This window comes from Pseudopodoces humilis, chromosome 5 (assembly GCF_049639895.1).
Source record: "Pseudopodoces humilis isolate 2021_Gansu_Grassland_sample_001 chromosome 5, ASM4963989v1, whole genome shotgun sequence".
NCBI classification, from domain to species: domain Eukaryota; kingdom Metazoa; phylum Chordata; class Aves; order Passeriformes; family Paridae; genus Pseudopodoces; species Pseudopodoces humilis.
The window spans coordinates 17428685-17444823 of record NC_142204.1 but is presented as its reverse complement, the minus strand read 5'-3'; the positions used below and the strand labels follow the sequence as shown (position 1 = coordinate 17444823).

The 16139-nt window shown below is 39.6% G+C and overlaps 1 protein-coding gene across 12 annotated transcripts in view; it reads left to right on the top strand.

The window, feature by feature from the left end:
- The window catches only part of BICD1 (BICD cargo adaptor 1), a 166730-nt gene that overhangs the window by 118305 nt on the left and 32286 nt on the right, over positions 1 to 16139 (top strand). For all 12 annotated transcript variants that reach the window (XM_088055076.1, XM_088055075.1, XM_088055081.1 and 9 more), the window contains 3 exons: positions 1651 to 2088; positions 8568 to 9662; positions 15298 to 15449. In XM_088055076.1, the coding sequence (XP_087911202.1) occupies positions 1651 to 2088; positions 8568 to 9662; positions 15298 to 15449 (1685 nt within the window). The remainder of the gene's footprint in view (positions 1 to 1650; positions 2089 to 8567; positions 9663 to 15297; positions 15450 to 16139) is intronic.

Sequence of the window (16139 nt, the reverse complement as noted above, 5' to 3'; positions counted from 1 at the left end):
CTCTCATGGATTTATTTTTCTATTTAAGAATGCCCAATATGACTTTGGGACTTTCTTTGTTGTTTGATATGTTTCCAGTTTCTGGGTTTGAAGATTAGTGCTTTGTTTTTAAGTCTGCCTTTCCAAAAGTCAAAGACTTTTGACAGACTGATAAATATTCTACTTCAGTAGGAATGGCGAGTATTTTTATTTCTGCTGGAACCTTATTTTAGTTTGTTTAGAAATCCATATATTTTAAATATAAAAAAATTCTATACGATGCCTTAAGATTGCAGATAATAATGTGTTTGAATTATAGAAGCATCAATCACAAAAAAATGTGGTTTTTAATGGAAACATGAAAATCCAGTATTTTTTTCCCTCTTTCACCAAGCTATTAAATTATTTCACCTGATAATGAGTTGGTTTTTTTTCATTTCAAAATTAAGATGCAGATGACTAATGTGATTAGAATTAAATTTAAAAAAACAAAGTGTCATCATTTTTACCAGTTGTGTTGGTCAAGTGTGGACATGTACCTTGACAAACAAAGCTCTTCCTTTTCATTGCTGTGGGGTTTTCCAACAGTGAATAGGAAGATGAAGAAGGACAGCAAAGGGGAAGCATTCTGCAGTGGGGATCTCCTGCACTGTCTCTAGGTATTCCTGATCAGCTGGTTTCGAGCTAGGCTGTGTTTTTCTAGGTTTTGTTTCACGTGAGGTGAAATGGAAAGGACTGAACAAGGGAGCTGTCTGTAAAGGACAGACAAGAAGCTTCTGTTTAGCTCAGCTCACAATGCCCATAAATACCTTGATAAAATACCACACCTTGGTGTGGTGCAGGGAGCTGCCCTCTGAGAAGGACAGAACAGTGAGTCCCTCCAGTGCTGCCAAGGGGTGTCACTGGGGCACATTCTAGGCACTGTGCTCGGAGCAGCAGGTTCCTATGTGCTCCAGAGGGACATCCCTACACACAGTCCAGGGGCTGTGGGGGGCTGAATGAGCTGTTTGCTGCATTTTTCTGGTAATTTAAAAATCTCTAGCAGTTTTGGGGTGTCTTAGAGTTTAAACTGACTGTAAAATAGATTCCGGTTTAATTTTTAAAATTAAATGCCTCTGGTATAATGGAGAGCCTTGTAAAGTACAGAGAACAGATTTGAGGCTCTTCTACTGTTTTTCTACCTTATTTTTGAAAACTACCAAGATAGTTATCTGTGCCTGAGTGACTTTACATCTAGTAGGAGTTGATATGTGAGGTCATCTTCAGAATATTTGCAAATTGTAAATCAGGCTGTATTAACCTAAGATATATATGGTATAAATACCATGACATACCAACATTGTTTTTGGCAATTCATAGTAAATCTGTTGTCACCAGGACATCTGCTAATAAACAGCCTTCTTCCCATGAAATTTCATTGCTTATCATAAGTTGTTCAGGAAGGGGTTTTCTATTTCTGAGTCTCGCATGCGGAAAAAGTGAGCACTGGAGTATTTAACAGAGTGAGCTCCACTTGCACTTTTTGTTCAGTCAGTTCTTTGCAGCAGCAGGCAATGTCTGGTATTCCGAGCCATAGTTTCTCTAGCACCTATCTCAACAGGGCTGATAAATGGCAGATTTTCACAACTCAAGTTTTAGTATTATGAATGTTCTTTGTCTTGTCTAATTCAGGTTGAATACGAAGGCTTAAAGCATGAGATTAAACGATTTGAGGAGGAGACAGTGTTGCTTAATAGCCAGCTAGAAGATGCCATCCGGCTGAAGGAGATTGCTGAGCATCAGCTGGAGGAAGCTCTGGAAACTTTAAAAAATGAAAGAGAGCAAAAGAACAACCTGAGAAAGGAACTGTCCCAGTATATCAACCTCAATGATAGTATGTATAGTAACCATATTAATATATCAGTAGATGGGTTGAAGTTTTCAGAGGACGGGGGTGAGCCCAACAATGACGACAAAATGAACGGACACATCCACGGGCCTCTTGTGAAACTCAACGGTGACTACAGAACTTCCACGAGTAGGAAAGGAGAATCTCTGCACCCTGTCTCTGACCTCTTCAGTGAGCTCAACATATCAGAGATACAGAAACTGAAGCAGCAACTCATGCAGGTAAGGGCTGAATTTAATGTCCTGGTGTGTTTAGACACAGGGTTCCTATGAACCCTCGTGCCAGTTTTGCAGTGATCATTCATGGTAATGTTCTTGACCACATATGTCCATTCTCCAGACTTCTGCTTTGGTGTTTTTTCATATCCAGGTTTTGCCAGAAATATCCCTAGTAAACAGAGTACATGCCTCACAAAAGTCAGTGTGACCTGAGCAGATATTTTGTGCAGAGGAGAAAGGGACATAGGCGCTGGGATTACAGAAGGTTTAGATTCCTTTTTTCCTGCTTTCATAATGGTAAATGTCCCTGAAATTGCAAATGAAATAAGGTATTGTGAAAAACGAGGTTCACATATTTTTTATAGAATTTAAAAGTTTAATAGAAAGACAATTAGGAGATAAAAATAAAGTATACAGATACAGCCGGGTGTCTCTGCATTCAGCCAAGAGAGCACACCTTCCTAACAAAGGATTGTCCCTTGAAAACAGACTCTTACTACATATCCATAAATTCTCATACATGATTCAAACATTCTTCTTAAGTTTTGGATGTTTCTTTGTTTAGTTTTTGACTCGCCACCTTCCCAATAAATCAATCTTCTTGGCTCCACCGAGTTTCACATTCCCTGATAACAGAAACGCACTAAATTCCTCCCCCAGAGCGCTGGTCACTGCTGTCCTCATCTGGATAAAATAATCTAAGGATGGAGGGGGGTCTCTAACTATCTTTTTCAGTCTTTGGGTTATACAAACAAAAGTACTTTCTGTTTTAATACTATGCCATAGCTTAACATATATGTATATTATACCACTATTTCTAAGTTTCATCAGTAACAGAAGTAGAAGGAACTATATTAATATAACAAAGTTTTCTGACCTTATACATATAACATTCATTTTAATATTTGTGAAAAGCCAACAATATAATATGTATCTATAACAGTATTCTTCAACTTGACTAAGCTATCTGGAAGAAAACTCATTAAAATACCTGCGTGTACAGATTTAATTATGCTCCCTTGCAAGTCAAGGAGTTTTTGCCGTTAAATTCAGCTCGAACAAGGTTTGACACAGGGTCAGGAGAGAACAAAAAGAGGGGAGTGCTCCTCTCAGCAGCCGTGCTCTGGGAGCATGTGGCGTGTGGGCTGTCACAGAGCGCCCTTGTCCCGCTGGCGGTCCCGGCGGATTCAGGGGCTGCAGGGGGTGCCTCGGGATGGGACAGCCAGCGTTTGTTCCCTGTTCATCCATGCCCAGCCAGAATAGGAGCCTGGGATGCGAGCCAGATGAAAGCTGAAGCTGCCAGCCCCAGTGTTGCCATCATCTCAGGAGGGGTGCGGTGCCATGCAGAGAAAAGGGTCCTGCTGCCCAAGCTGTTGAGCATCTGGTCTGCCACAGCAGCTTGAAAGGTTTTAGCACTGTCGAGGAAACACCCAGCATTTTCTAGCTTCAGGCTTCTGAAAAGCACCTCCTCGAAAAAGGGGAAATACGAACCCTTTACTGCCTGAAATGTAAAAGGTGGTTTTGAAGTGAAGTAGAGCAAAACCATTTTTCGGTGCTTGCTAGAGAACAACAAATCCCTATGTGGTCTGTCCTATTTGCTGAAGAGTTAATTGTTTTATTTATCTCATTGCCAAATTCACCGTGGGAAGTTTTAAGCCAAGCTGTGACATGGTGAACATGGATGACACCTAGTGCTTTGCACCAATAACTTTGACACAAAGCATGCATCATTTAAGTGTGAAAGCTTGAAATTTAGGATTTTATTTACATGACAAATTCTGTTAAACTTTCCCGAAGTATACACAGACTGTATATTGTGTAGATATGCATATGTACAAATTGCACCTGGAAGTACATATATATTTTATATATACATATATATTTTATATATATATATAAAAATATATAAAAAAGTATATATATAATATGTGAACATATATGCATAATATACATATGTGAACATATGCATTAGATGCAGCTTATAATTTGATTCATAAATACAATGTTAAAAATTTTAAAAGCACAGTTTCAAAGAAGAAATGCTTTGAAATGTTCACATTTCAAAATACACTGTGTTTTAAACCATAATTTACAAGGAAATATATGCAATATAAATTCTGAGTGAAAGTTGCTTATAAATGAAAAAAAAATTGATGTCTTTGGGTATGCTTTTTCTTGGTTTTATTAAATTAAATACTGAGCATGATGAGTTAGCGAACTTCTACTTGAAAGATACTGTAATTGACTTTATCTTCACTGGGTTAAAAACTTTTATTTCTTAAACAAAGAGGCAGCCTTCTCACAGTCATTAGGAACAAACTTAGGACCCTAAAAAAGAAATAATGACTATTTTCATTCATACCATTTTTTTGGTGCTGAGCCTCAGCACATCTGTGCCAATGGTGACCACCATTGTTTGGCATTTATATCCTGTTAAAAGGTTCATGGTTTAAAGAGACAGACTAGACCTCAGTGAAAGCCTGACTTCTTTAGATACTGTAAAGACTTACTGCAAAATGCTGATGTTTTACAAAGTGATCTCCTCGGCTGAGTTACATCAGTTCACATCACACAAATTAAATTTGGATCATACAAATTAAATGTGAAAAATTCCGCCAAATGTTTTCCATGGGGTAGATGGGAGACTTAATTGGGTTTAAAAGCTGACAAAAGGTAAATCATCAGCAAAATTGAATTTTTATTTTTTTTCCTCTACAGTGTCTTTGCTGTATGGTGTTCATTCAGCAGTAACTCAATATTTGGTATGAGTTCCTCCTGTTTTCTGTCAAGAGGCTGCACTGGGACAGAGTTTCTGGAGGAACTGACCATTTATTGGGAACTATTTTTATGACTGTAGGACATAAAGTTCTTTTTTAGGATAAAGGTAAACTTCAGATTTGCCATTTTTTAAGTGTGTGTAGCAAATTGGTTTTGCTCCTCAATCTCATAAAGAAGACTTCACTGAAACAGTATGACAAATAGAATTTCTTCTACAGCTCTTGGATACTGCTGCTTCATGAGCTCTGCTGGTACCTCAGAGAGATTTGATTGCACCTATTCCCTTTCCATATATATATATATCTGATGTGTAATGTCTTGCTGAAAATTTTCATATTCTGAGATTTTCTTAGAAAAGCTCAGGGCTTTGCACTCTTCCTTCCTGTTTGTTGTCCAGTGGAAATAATTCTCTATATCATCCTTCAAGTCTGGGATTCCTTTTCTTCCCATTGTCATGCTTTCCCTTTTTCTGAGGCCAATATCATATTTGGAAAACTTAATCTAAGTTCCCTTAAAAAAGGCAGAAAAATAAAAAGTCCCTGCAGCTCAGTTTCTGACACTCTTCTTCAGCTGCCTTGTACTCTGTGACAAATATGCTGTAGCTGAGATTCAGGGCTCTTGAGATGAGTTCTCCTGTTAATTTGTTCCAGTCTCCCCCAGGAATTGTTCACTGAAATTCTGATGTTTAAAAAAAAATTAAAAAAGAAAAAGGTGATGATATAAATGACTATGGTTAAATTGCTTTCCATAATTGCAAACTATAGATGCAAATTGGGAAGGAAATGTCCTCAAGCTGAAATTTCTGAAGGGAAGGATGCATTCCAAAATAGGTATAGCTCCTTTTGAATTGCTTTTATTTTCATGTTAACATTATAAAAATCTTTACTGCAGCTACCAATTTCAATGTCAAAAAAATGCACCAACTGGACTGAAAAATACCTGGAATTGCCATAAATTTGCTGTGGTGGAAATAAGAGTATAGTATTGTGTAGGACAGGAAATATTACCATACTTGGGAACAGCAGAGCCATTAATATGCAAAAGGTATGCTGAGGACTGAGCTGGAGCTTTGGGGTTTTTTGCTTGGCAGTAGGAGCATGTATTTATGGTTTTAAACTGAAGTGGATTAGCTTAATCCATTATTGCTGGTCCAGAATGAATAAAATTGAGTAGGTCTGTGTATTTCCTTTTGCCTGCTGTGCAAGTTGATAGATGGGTTTTAAAAGTTAAAAATGTTTTCTCTGGGAAGAATCCTTTCTGGTTGAAATGAGTGTTTCCAGAACACATTTATGTTCAGAAGAGAAATTATCATCAAGATCCAAATTAGCTCTGCTGCAGTTTTTCTTTGTGATAGGGTGTAATGGCTCAGATCAGTAGTCCTGCAGGATCATTTCTGTCTGATTAATTTAAGCAGGCACTGAAGCACTGTACTGCTTTAACACACAGGTGTTTTCTCAAAGGAAAGGCTTTATTATAAATAAATATTATTAAAATTCACTGTTTATTTTTACATGGGTGCAATCTACAGTGAATTGGCTTCTTTGGTGTGAACATGCCCACAGTGGGCCCATACACTTTAATAAGCTTACTGCCTTTTGTGTGTAATGTGTGGTTCTTTATAATCAGTACGTTTTCTTACTATAAGGTGAGATGGTCCTTTAGTTAGCCAAAACCCAGATTATTTTTTGCATATGCATAGCTCACCTTATCAACCTGAAGGAATAAATACCTACATCTGATGAGGGCAGTGTAACTAGCACTGAAGCCTGCTATACCAGGTGGTAACAACTGGAGGTCAGCTGAAGGTTTCTAGGGAGAGCAGACATGAGCCAGCCAGCTTGATAAAAAAAAGAGGAATGCTTTTTTCAATCCTGCTGGTTTGATCTCTGAGCATCTCCACGACAGGCCTGACCAGGAGATCTGTAGAAAGCAGAAATTTTAAGAAGATGCACATGGCAAAAGGGAAGTTTACCCTATTTTGTATTTTCTCAACAAGAGTGGGCTGATGTGGGGGCTCAGCAACAAGTATGATGGCGACATACTGGGGTAGCAATGGGGGAACGAAAAATAGGGAAAGATAACAAAATACATGTGGTTCTTGGCTGTCCTCTTCTGCACTGATGATGTAGTGCCAAAAGTGGAACACTTCATATCTAAAGAGATAGACTCTTCCTGGATCATAAAATAATGATGAGGTTTGGTCTTGTTTTTTTAATTCTTAAGGCATCAGTTCCCTGTATACAAGAAAAGTAGACTGATTTTTTTAGATGTTTTTATCATGGCTTCTATTTTTATTTGTACAGTTTCTGGCCGCAATTGATTGCAGATCCTAGTGGAGGTCACGTTTTGAGAGCCTATCTGTGAAACCAAGGGATCACTGTGTGCTCCAGTGTCTTAGTACTTCTGAGCAGCAGCTGTGTCTCAAAAGCCTGGTTAAGAGGAAACAAGAGTTTGAAACTCTGCTTGGAACATTTTGTGAGATGGTATTAATACCTTCTCAGCTTCTCAAAGGCTTTTATTTTCCTTTGCTAAGATCCATGGGGGCTGATTTGATTCTCTTCCACATACTACTGATGACAAAGGAAAGGTTTTTTTTTAAGGTTTCTTTGTAACAAAACTTTAAATTCTCAGAATTCGTAATGGCACCACTCATCAAGGGAAGTGCCATTTTCACTGCATGTGCTGCGATACTACAACAGAGGGAGAGAAGAGCAGTAAACCTGATAGGCTCAGGGTCTTATTGTAAAAGCCATGAAAGGAAACAGGATCTTATCTCTGTAAGCATTTTCTCTTCTTCCCAATTCATACCTCAGAATAGGACAATGACACAGGAAAAAGTTGGAGCATTTCACTTAATTCTTGGAAGTCCTTCAGGGGTATTATGATGAGTAGCAAATACCTGAGCAGATCAAACTTGTAAGTTTGTCTTTTTCACTTTAAAATTGCTGTGCATGAAAACTTCTAGAGGTGTCCTTCATGATGTCTTCAGCTCTCCAACGTCCACTTTTCTATGTGGATATTTGGAAAGAAACTTACTAGGTCACAACCAGTGGGTTGTTAGTTATGCTGCAAATCCTGGTTTTCCTGGCTTGAATTTAAACAGTTGGATTTTGCTTACATATAAGTGCTGGGGGTGGGCAGTCCTGTGAGTTGCATGTCTTCAGTGTCCTGATCTGTGCTACATTTCCACACAGTAGGTTATTCAATCTGTGGAAATGTACACAACTAGTTTTTTATTGCATTTGCCTTAATGAAAGTGTGCAACAGTTCAAAGATGTAAATGAATATTGTGAAAGATTGGTAAAACTGTTAATGGGAAATGTAAATTCAAACTCCATTGAGAAAAGGCTTGACAGTGATGCAGTTTCTGTGTTCAGGGAACATATGTCCTAATAAATCCTGTGTCCTCACTCCAGCTGATGAGACAGTGCTTGGGCACTTGGTAATTCTTCAGTGGGCAATGTGCAAAATTGTGACCTAGTGATATTGGAAGTTGTAGAGGAGGCTGGAACTTCCTAAACCTCTGAGAGTTACACAGTGCCCTATAAATTAATTTTATGGTTTAGGTGTATATGGCTAAAATCTCTCAGAAGCCCTCAAGCTGCAGACAGTGGTAGGGTGGAAGAGATGACTGTGACTGCAGAGCTTGGTGCTCAGCATGGGTAGGATGAGATCCTGGGTTTCTCACTCTGCCTCTGTTGCAGGTGGAGCGAGAGAAGGCCATTCTCCTGGCCAACCTCCAGGAGTCTCAGACGCAGCTGGAGCACACCAAGGGAGCCCTGACGGAGCAGCACGAGCGCGTGCACAGGCTCACGGAGCATGTCAATGCTATGAGGGGGCTGCAGAGCAACAAGGAGCTGAAGGTTGAGCTTGACTGTGAGAAGGGCCGAGATTCCGGCGAGGAAGCACATGACTACGAAGTGGACATCAATGGCTTGGAGATCCTGGAATGTAAATACAAAGTAGCTGTTACTGAGGTGATAGACCTTAAAGCAGAAATCAAAGCCTTAAAGGAGAAATATAATAAGTATGTGGAAAACTACACCGAAGAGAAGGCCAAGTATGAGAGCAGAATCCAGACATACGATGAACAGGTGACAAGCCTGGAGAAGTCGACCAAGGAAAGCCAGGAAAAAATGGTCCACATGGAAAAGGAGTTACAAAGGATGACAAGCATAGCAAACGAAAACCACAATACCCTTAACACTGCCCAGGACGAGCTGGTGACATTTAGTGAGGAGCTGGCTCAGCTCTACCACCACGTCTGCCTGTGCAACAATGAGACGCCAAACAGGGTCATGTTGGACTATTACAGGCAGAGCAGAGTCACCCGCAGCGGGAGCCTGAAGGGGCCGGATGACCCTCGAGGTCTCCTTTCCCCTCGGCTTGCCAGGCGGGGGGTGGCATCACCCGTAGAAGCCAGGACCCCGACCGAGCAGGTGACAAAAGAGGCCACAGAGCCCGGCAAGGAACAGAGCCCAACCAAAACACCTTCCATTTCTCCTGTCATCACAGCCCCTCCTTCCTCCCCTGTCTCTGACACCAGTGACATCCGCAAAGAGCCTATGAACATCTACAACCTCAATGCCATAATAAGGGACCAAATCAAGCACTTGCAGAAGGCTGTGGATCGGTCGCTGCAGCTGTCACGCCAGCGGGCCGCGGCCCGTGAGCTGGCACCCATGATCGACAAAGACAAGGAGGCCTTAATGGAAGAGATCCTGAAGCTGAAGTCACTCCTGAGTACAAAGCGAGAGCAGATCGCGACCCTGAGAGCAGTGCTGAAAGCCAACAAGCAGGTAAGGTGCTCATAAAGCACTCAGCAAAGTCTGTTATTTATACAGGTCACTTACAAGCTTTCCCAGGGGTATTTTGAAGGAGAGGTTTTATCTCTTACCTCTTTATACATCATACCTTTTAGCCTCTCACTCAGTCACAGTGAGGACACACCTTCGTTCCCTTCCCTCCCAGCCTCCTCTTTAAGCACTTGAATTCTGCTTTTCTCAGCACCCACCATTCACTCAGCAGAGGTGTAGGCAGGGACCAGCTACTTCCCAGGCATGTTGCTAGTATTAGCACAAACTGTTTAAGATTCCCAGGGTTAGAAAACAAAATATAATGTACCTGGAGAAGCTCTCAGTGGTGCGCTCTTCTATTTAGGAGAATGAAAACCTTCAAGATACTGTTTTGAATTTTTTCAAATCTTAAGAGAAATTCATCCAACCACTTTATTTTTGATGCTCCACCAATGAAAAGAAGCCAAAAATTATAGTACTTGATATCAAATGCCCGAAGAAATCTATCTTAATGCTACGTTCTTCAAGAGTACTGTCCATTTATTTGTGTGGTATATCTACCAAGCCTTTGGCATCCATTAGATTCCAGGTCTGAAAACACTGTAAAAAAAATCTAAATTTAAACATGCAAATAGTTTTATTTACTTTGATGAATCTCCTTTTGCTCAGAATTAAATCTGAATACAAAAGGCTGCAGTGGCAGTGATTTTTTTCTAGGTTGCCTGGCACTTTCCTCATCTGAAAGCCACCACATGGGGGCTTGAATTCTGGTTAACAGCTTGGCACACTATTAGCTGTTGACAATGATGGGATTTCAGTGTTAAAATTCCCAATAGTCAACTATTCTGAAGTTACAATTTCCAGTTTAATTGATTGTTGTATCTGTAACTGCATAGGGTACTGGGGATTTTTAAATTGCAGCAATATTTCAACATATATTGAGTCTTTATAGCATTCCCCTGCTCTTCCCAATACAACACATGTTAAATATTAACTCAAGTAATTAAATACCATCTCTAGCTAAGCAATAATAGCTCAGAGCAATTCCATGTGGATTTTCCATGTAATTAAAATGTAATTTAGATGGAATTGATGTGTGGGGATATACATTCTGTGATTCCAAATTAAAGATTTCTCCCATTAGCATAGAGTTATCATTTATTTTTTGCTGCTACCAGAAGATCTATCTAAGTCTCACTCTTTTATTGCTGTCAGAAATAATGCATTATCCTAAGGCATGCTCACTGAAATGGAAAAGATAGATTTGCTGACTAAGGAGCTGCTATTAATGAATCTTTTACTTACTGGATAGCAGCATAGATATTGGTAATTGTACAGCTGCGTACAGGAATTTGCAATACTTGTTCATGCAAACTTGATATCAACTTACTCAAACTTTGAAGCTAAAAGGTATCATAATGTAAAGGGAAAAAGAAATCTAATGTTGGAGAGGGGAAGAGTGATTTATTATGTGCCAGCCTCAAGTGGTGGGTATATCCCAGAACCCAAATTCATATTTTGACTCATGTTCAAAAAAACAGGAGTTAAGATTTATTCTTTTAAGGTCTTCCCCTTCAAAAGAGTAAGTTTCTAAGCAGCAAAAGGCTGGGGATGTTTTTCCCTTGTGTGACCCTTCCTTAGATCTGCTATTTTGGACTGCGCTTTAGTGAAAAAACACCCTTAACTAGGGCAGCACAGTTGGTATGTAGTGTTGGTGAGTAGTATTCGCAAATAAGCATTTTAGAGTTCACAAGGCTCTAGCAGGAAGAAGAGAGCAAGATTTGCCGTAAGAAGATGGAAACCTAAGTCCATGAAAATGGATTATTAAATCAATTGCCCAAGAAAGCAAGGCACACAGATCTTGATGGCTTGCTTACCTTGTCTTGATTTATATATCCATTTGTTCATAGCCAAGATTACTGTGTCTGTACCAGGGTGGTGGAATAAACATTAACAAGTAGCATAAATGAGAGAGTAAAATCGAATCAGTGATGCAGTAACTTTTAGGACCAGTTCAATAATGGGTTTGATTTCGATTCCTAATAGCAATCAGAAAGCAGAGCTGCCTGTGAGGGGAATTTAATATCCTGAAGTACAGATGGAAAGCTGATCAGTTGTTTTCCTAAGTAAATAGTTCAGTGGGACAGAATTGAGTCAGCAAGACCTTCACGTCTTAATTAACAGTAACTGTGGTGTCTCCAACTCCCATAACTGCAATACCCATAAAAGTCCTTCAGAAAAAATACTTTGATTACCCCAGACATACCGTATTTTATCTATAAACAAATGCCCTGATATTATATAGACAGAACACAGAATTTCTACTGCCAAAGAGAGGCTTGATGAAAAGACCTGGTACCGTGTACAGGTTCTGCTCTAAAAATACAGGCTAGTTTTCTGCTTTTGTGTGTGAAATAAAAATCCTACCAGTGTAGGATTTAATATTTATTAACAATTATTTTAGCTGGTCTGCTTCTCACACTTCAGCTATAAAATAAACGGAATACAAAGCTGTCTTAGAAAATGAGATTTTTTTCTCAGATTTCAGGATGAAGATGGCAACCTTTAGGCTGAGTTTGGCAAACATCTCTTCTGTAAGGATACAGAGGAGGATGGAAAGGACCCTGCTAGTTCTGGCAGTGCTTGAGGTCCTGGGCTCGAGTGTGTGCTCACCTCAGCCTGTTCACCTCCAGGGCTGGCATTTAGGGATGAGGAGGGAGCTGAGCTCTGTGTGTTCCCCAGCTCTCTTTTCCTTGATAGTATTTCACACCCCGCTGGAGTTGAGGTGTTGGAGCTCTCTGCTTCCTCCTGGCATTGCTGTCAATTCTAGGTGACTTCTACACAGTAAATGCTACATGAGCCGTCAATCCCATGTCTGCAGGTGGCTGGCTGGGAGCCTGGCTAGTTCATTTGCCCAGTTCCTCAGCATGACTGGTCTGACACGAGTGTCATGAGCACCTCTACTGTCTTATTGGGTTATTTACTTCACTGAAGAATATTTATGGGGTTTTTGGGGGTTTTTTTCTGGTTTTTTTCATCTTTTTTCTTGTGCTCCCCATCTATTTGTGTGATGAAAGGCTGCGTTTTTGTGTGGAAAAAAAGTTCTCTGATTTTTCTGATACAATTTTTTTTCTTTAACCGCAGCTTTAAACAAATGCTTCAGAAAGAGCTGTTAAAGTCAGGTCCTGGGTACCTACTTCCTTGTGGCACCCACTACTTGGAGATAAAGGCTTTTATTTGCCCCATCCTTCCTTTCAGAGACTGCTCTGTATACACTGTTCTAGATTACCTAAATCTGGATTCTCCTACAGAACTGGTTTCAAGTATAACCAGGCATATATGGCTCAGTGGGTACAATTTTGGAGATTGGCTGAGACGGGGAACAAATAGAAATAATTTCAGCAAGAGCTGGCACTCTGGAGGAGTAACGTTATGCTGTGTCTTCAGTTCATTCAGTTAATTTTGTCCCTTTTAGTTTGGCACAGTGTGACAGTACAGCTGAGGTGACCAGACACTCTAAGTGTCTCTGATAGATGGAGACTGAGTTCCTCTTTTATCCTCTGTCTCACTCTCCATTACACGTTCAAGCTTCAGGGTGTTCTCAGGATTCAGGCAAGTTTCCTGTCTCTTCAGGCTCCCCAAACTTCCAAGAGAAGCTTCCTCAGCTTGTGCTCCCCTTCTTTCTTTTGCTACTAAACCCACTTTTTTTGTCAGTTTTGCTTCTCCAGCAGAGCACTTATCCCCACTTGTTCTTCACTTAGGAGACTTTCAGGAGGGAGATCCTCAGCAGCTTGACTAGTGCATGGAGAGCCATGAAGCATTTCCCATAGGGCTTGAAGCTTATGCATTGTATTCTCTGTGTTGTTTTATAGGAAATTTTAATAGGAAGAAAAAAATATTTGAAGAGTTGACACAGTTCTTCCTCAGTTACTTTTATTCACCAAGTAAACTATATTTTTATCCTGTAGTGTTGCACATCCCTTTAGCTTACACTGACATACGGACTAAAACATGGGGATCACAATCCATCTGATCATCGTGCTTAATTCCAGTGAGGTGTAAATTACTCTTAATTTATGAGTGTGCATTTTTGGTCATGGCTGAAAACAGACAAAAAGCTGATTATTTCTGCTTTATCCTGCCAAGGCATAGGCTGGTGTCTGCCATCCTACACATCCTACACTGCACCAAGGCATATATCATCAAGGCTGAAAAAAAAGCAGAATTGATTTAAATAGATCCCTAAATGATTGATAATTTTAACATGTACTGTTGATGATTTCAAAGCTGGATTGGAAAACTGCATCTATTTAAAGTGATAGGTGGTTACTACTACTGCCCTTTAAAAATCTATTCTCTTAATGTAAATTGGTGTGAAAGTAAGAAAATATTATTGGTAAATATACAATTAAAAAATTAATTATTTTAACACCGTTATTTAACAAGACACAAATGAATAAAGGTGTAATTTAGTAGGAGATTCTAATGTGTCCTTTTTTTTAAGAGATAATGTTAGTGGGAAATGTATTGAGTTTCAGACTGTTTGAAATAGGTTTCCAACTGCTTGGTCATTACCATCTTTTGTCCTGGTCCATTGCTGGTTGCTTCAACCTAATGTTCTTCTAAACTTCTCTCCCCTGATGGTGACTCAAGAGCCCATAAGATCAATAGAGGAAATTGATTGCCTGTGTGAATTGCTGCAACTTATTATGCACTAAATGAAGTGCAAAAAACAGCCATAACACTCTCTGAATAAATGTAAAAGGAAGCAAATTTTTCTTCATTTCATTCAAAGGCAGTATTTTTAAATGTCTCGAGCAGCAGTAGGATAAAACCTCTATAAAACTATGTATTTTGAATAACTTCAAAGTGATACTAGATTCATAGGTAAAGCAGAATGTTCAAGTCTTGCAAAGATGAGACAAATGTAACTATCAAAAGCACTACAGTAAATGAAAGAAATTTAATGGATGAAATTGAAAACAGCAAGAAGAGACCAGCAAAATTTTAGGAATAGGACAAATACAAAGCCTTACTTTCTCTGTCTCATTTGTTTGTTTGTTTGTTTGTTTTGGTTTTTTTAGTGCTTAAAACTGCTAAAATAATGCTGGTTTGCACAGCAGTGAACATTGCCAGTTATCAGGCATAAATCAAGCCGCCAGGTCCAGGCTGTCCCTGTGCCCAAGGAAAGCGTCAGCCAGCTGGAGGCTTGAGGCCAAACTTAGTGATTCACAACTTGGCTGTAGAGGATGAGCCTCACGTGCTCTCTGTCCTGTTTACAAAGTGGCCAGGGGACACACTTGGTTGTTTATTGCAGCTCAAACAATGTGGTAGCAGCTCTTGTAACTTTACTCACTTGCCTGAGTCCTCCACATAAAGCTGCACAGTATTGCAGAGATACTTGAGGTGCTGAGTTGTTGTCAGTTGCCATTGAAATGGATTTTTTCCTTACAGCTGCTTTTTCCTGGTTTTGTGGAATACAGCTTAAAAGAAGAAGTTAAAGTGTGCAGCCCAATGAAGATCAGGTTTAATTTCTTTTACTGTGTGAATGAAGGGCATCAAAACCAAAATCAGGCATGGGATTTTAGCTGTTCTTACAGCTCTGTCTCATAAGCACATATCCTTGTTTGTGTTTTAGACAGCTGAAGTGGCACTGGCCAATTTGAAGAACAAATATGAAAATGAAAAAGCAATGGTGACTGAGACCATGACCAAACTACGGAATGAACTAAAGGCTCTGAAGGAAGATGCAGCAACCTTCTCATCCTTGAGGGCGATGTTTGCAACCAGGTAAGGTGAAACAGTGTCACCATCTGGTTCAGCACTGTAAACATGTGTGTGCTAAGTGAGAACACACTTAGCTGTGTGTGTTGGGTGCTTAGGAGGATAGAGAAATTATGTTCTGCGTGGTCAGGAGTTTGCTGGATGAAGGTGAATGAGTTCTAGAGTGCACACTGTGCAAAACTTGAAAGGTTTCAAGTGCTGCTGAGACACGTGTCTTGGAAAATAAAGCTGAAGAATAGCAATGTCAATACAACCTTGAGTAAAGTGTTAGAAATTACAATATATGTCTCCAACGTATTTGCATTTATATGGTTTTTTAAAGTGAAAATCAAATAGTGGATTTATGTTGCTGATTTTCCCATCCAGAAGTACGCAGCGATTCCGTCATGTAAAGCTTTTGTATGGTTAATGATGATCTTCAGAACCCCACATTTTCATTACAGTGAGATTTATTACTTACCAGTAGTAAAATCTATTTAATCAACTAACTTACGCTGTAATCCAGTGCTAATAATTGTAAGGCCATGTAATTTCCCACTCCAGCATAAATTCTTATTTTCTCCCACTGTGATGTTCAATTTATTATCTTCTCCTTCACAGGATAAAAGCTTCACTTATCTTCTGTAACATAGTCCTTTCTGGCAGAACAGTAATTAATCAACTTTCATCTTTTCCTTCTCCCACATTTTCTTCAGA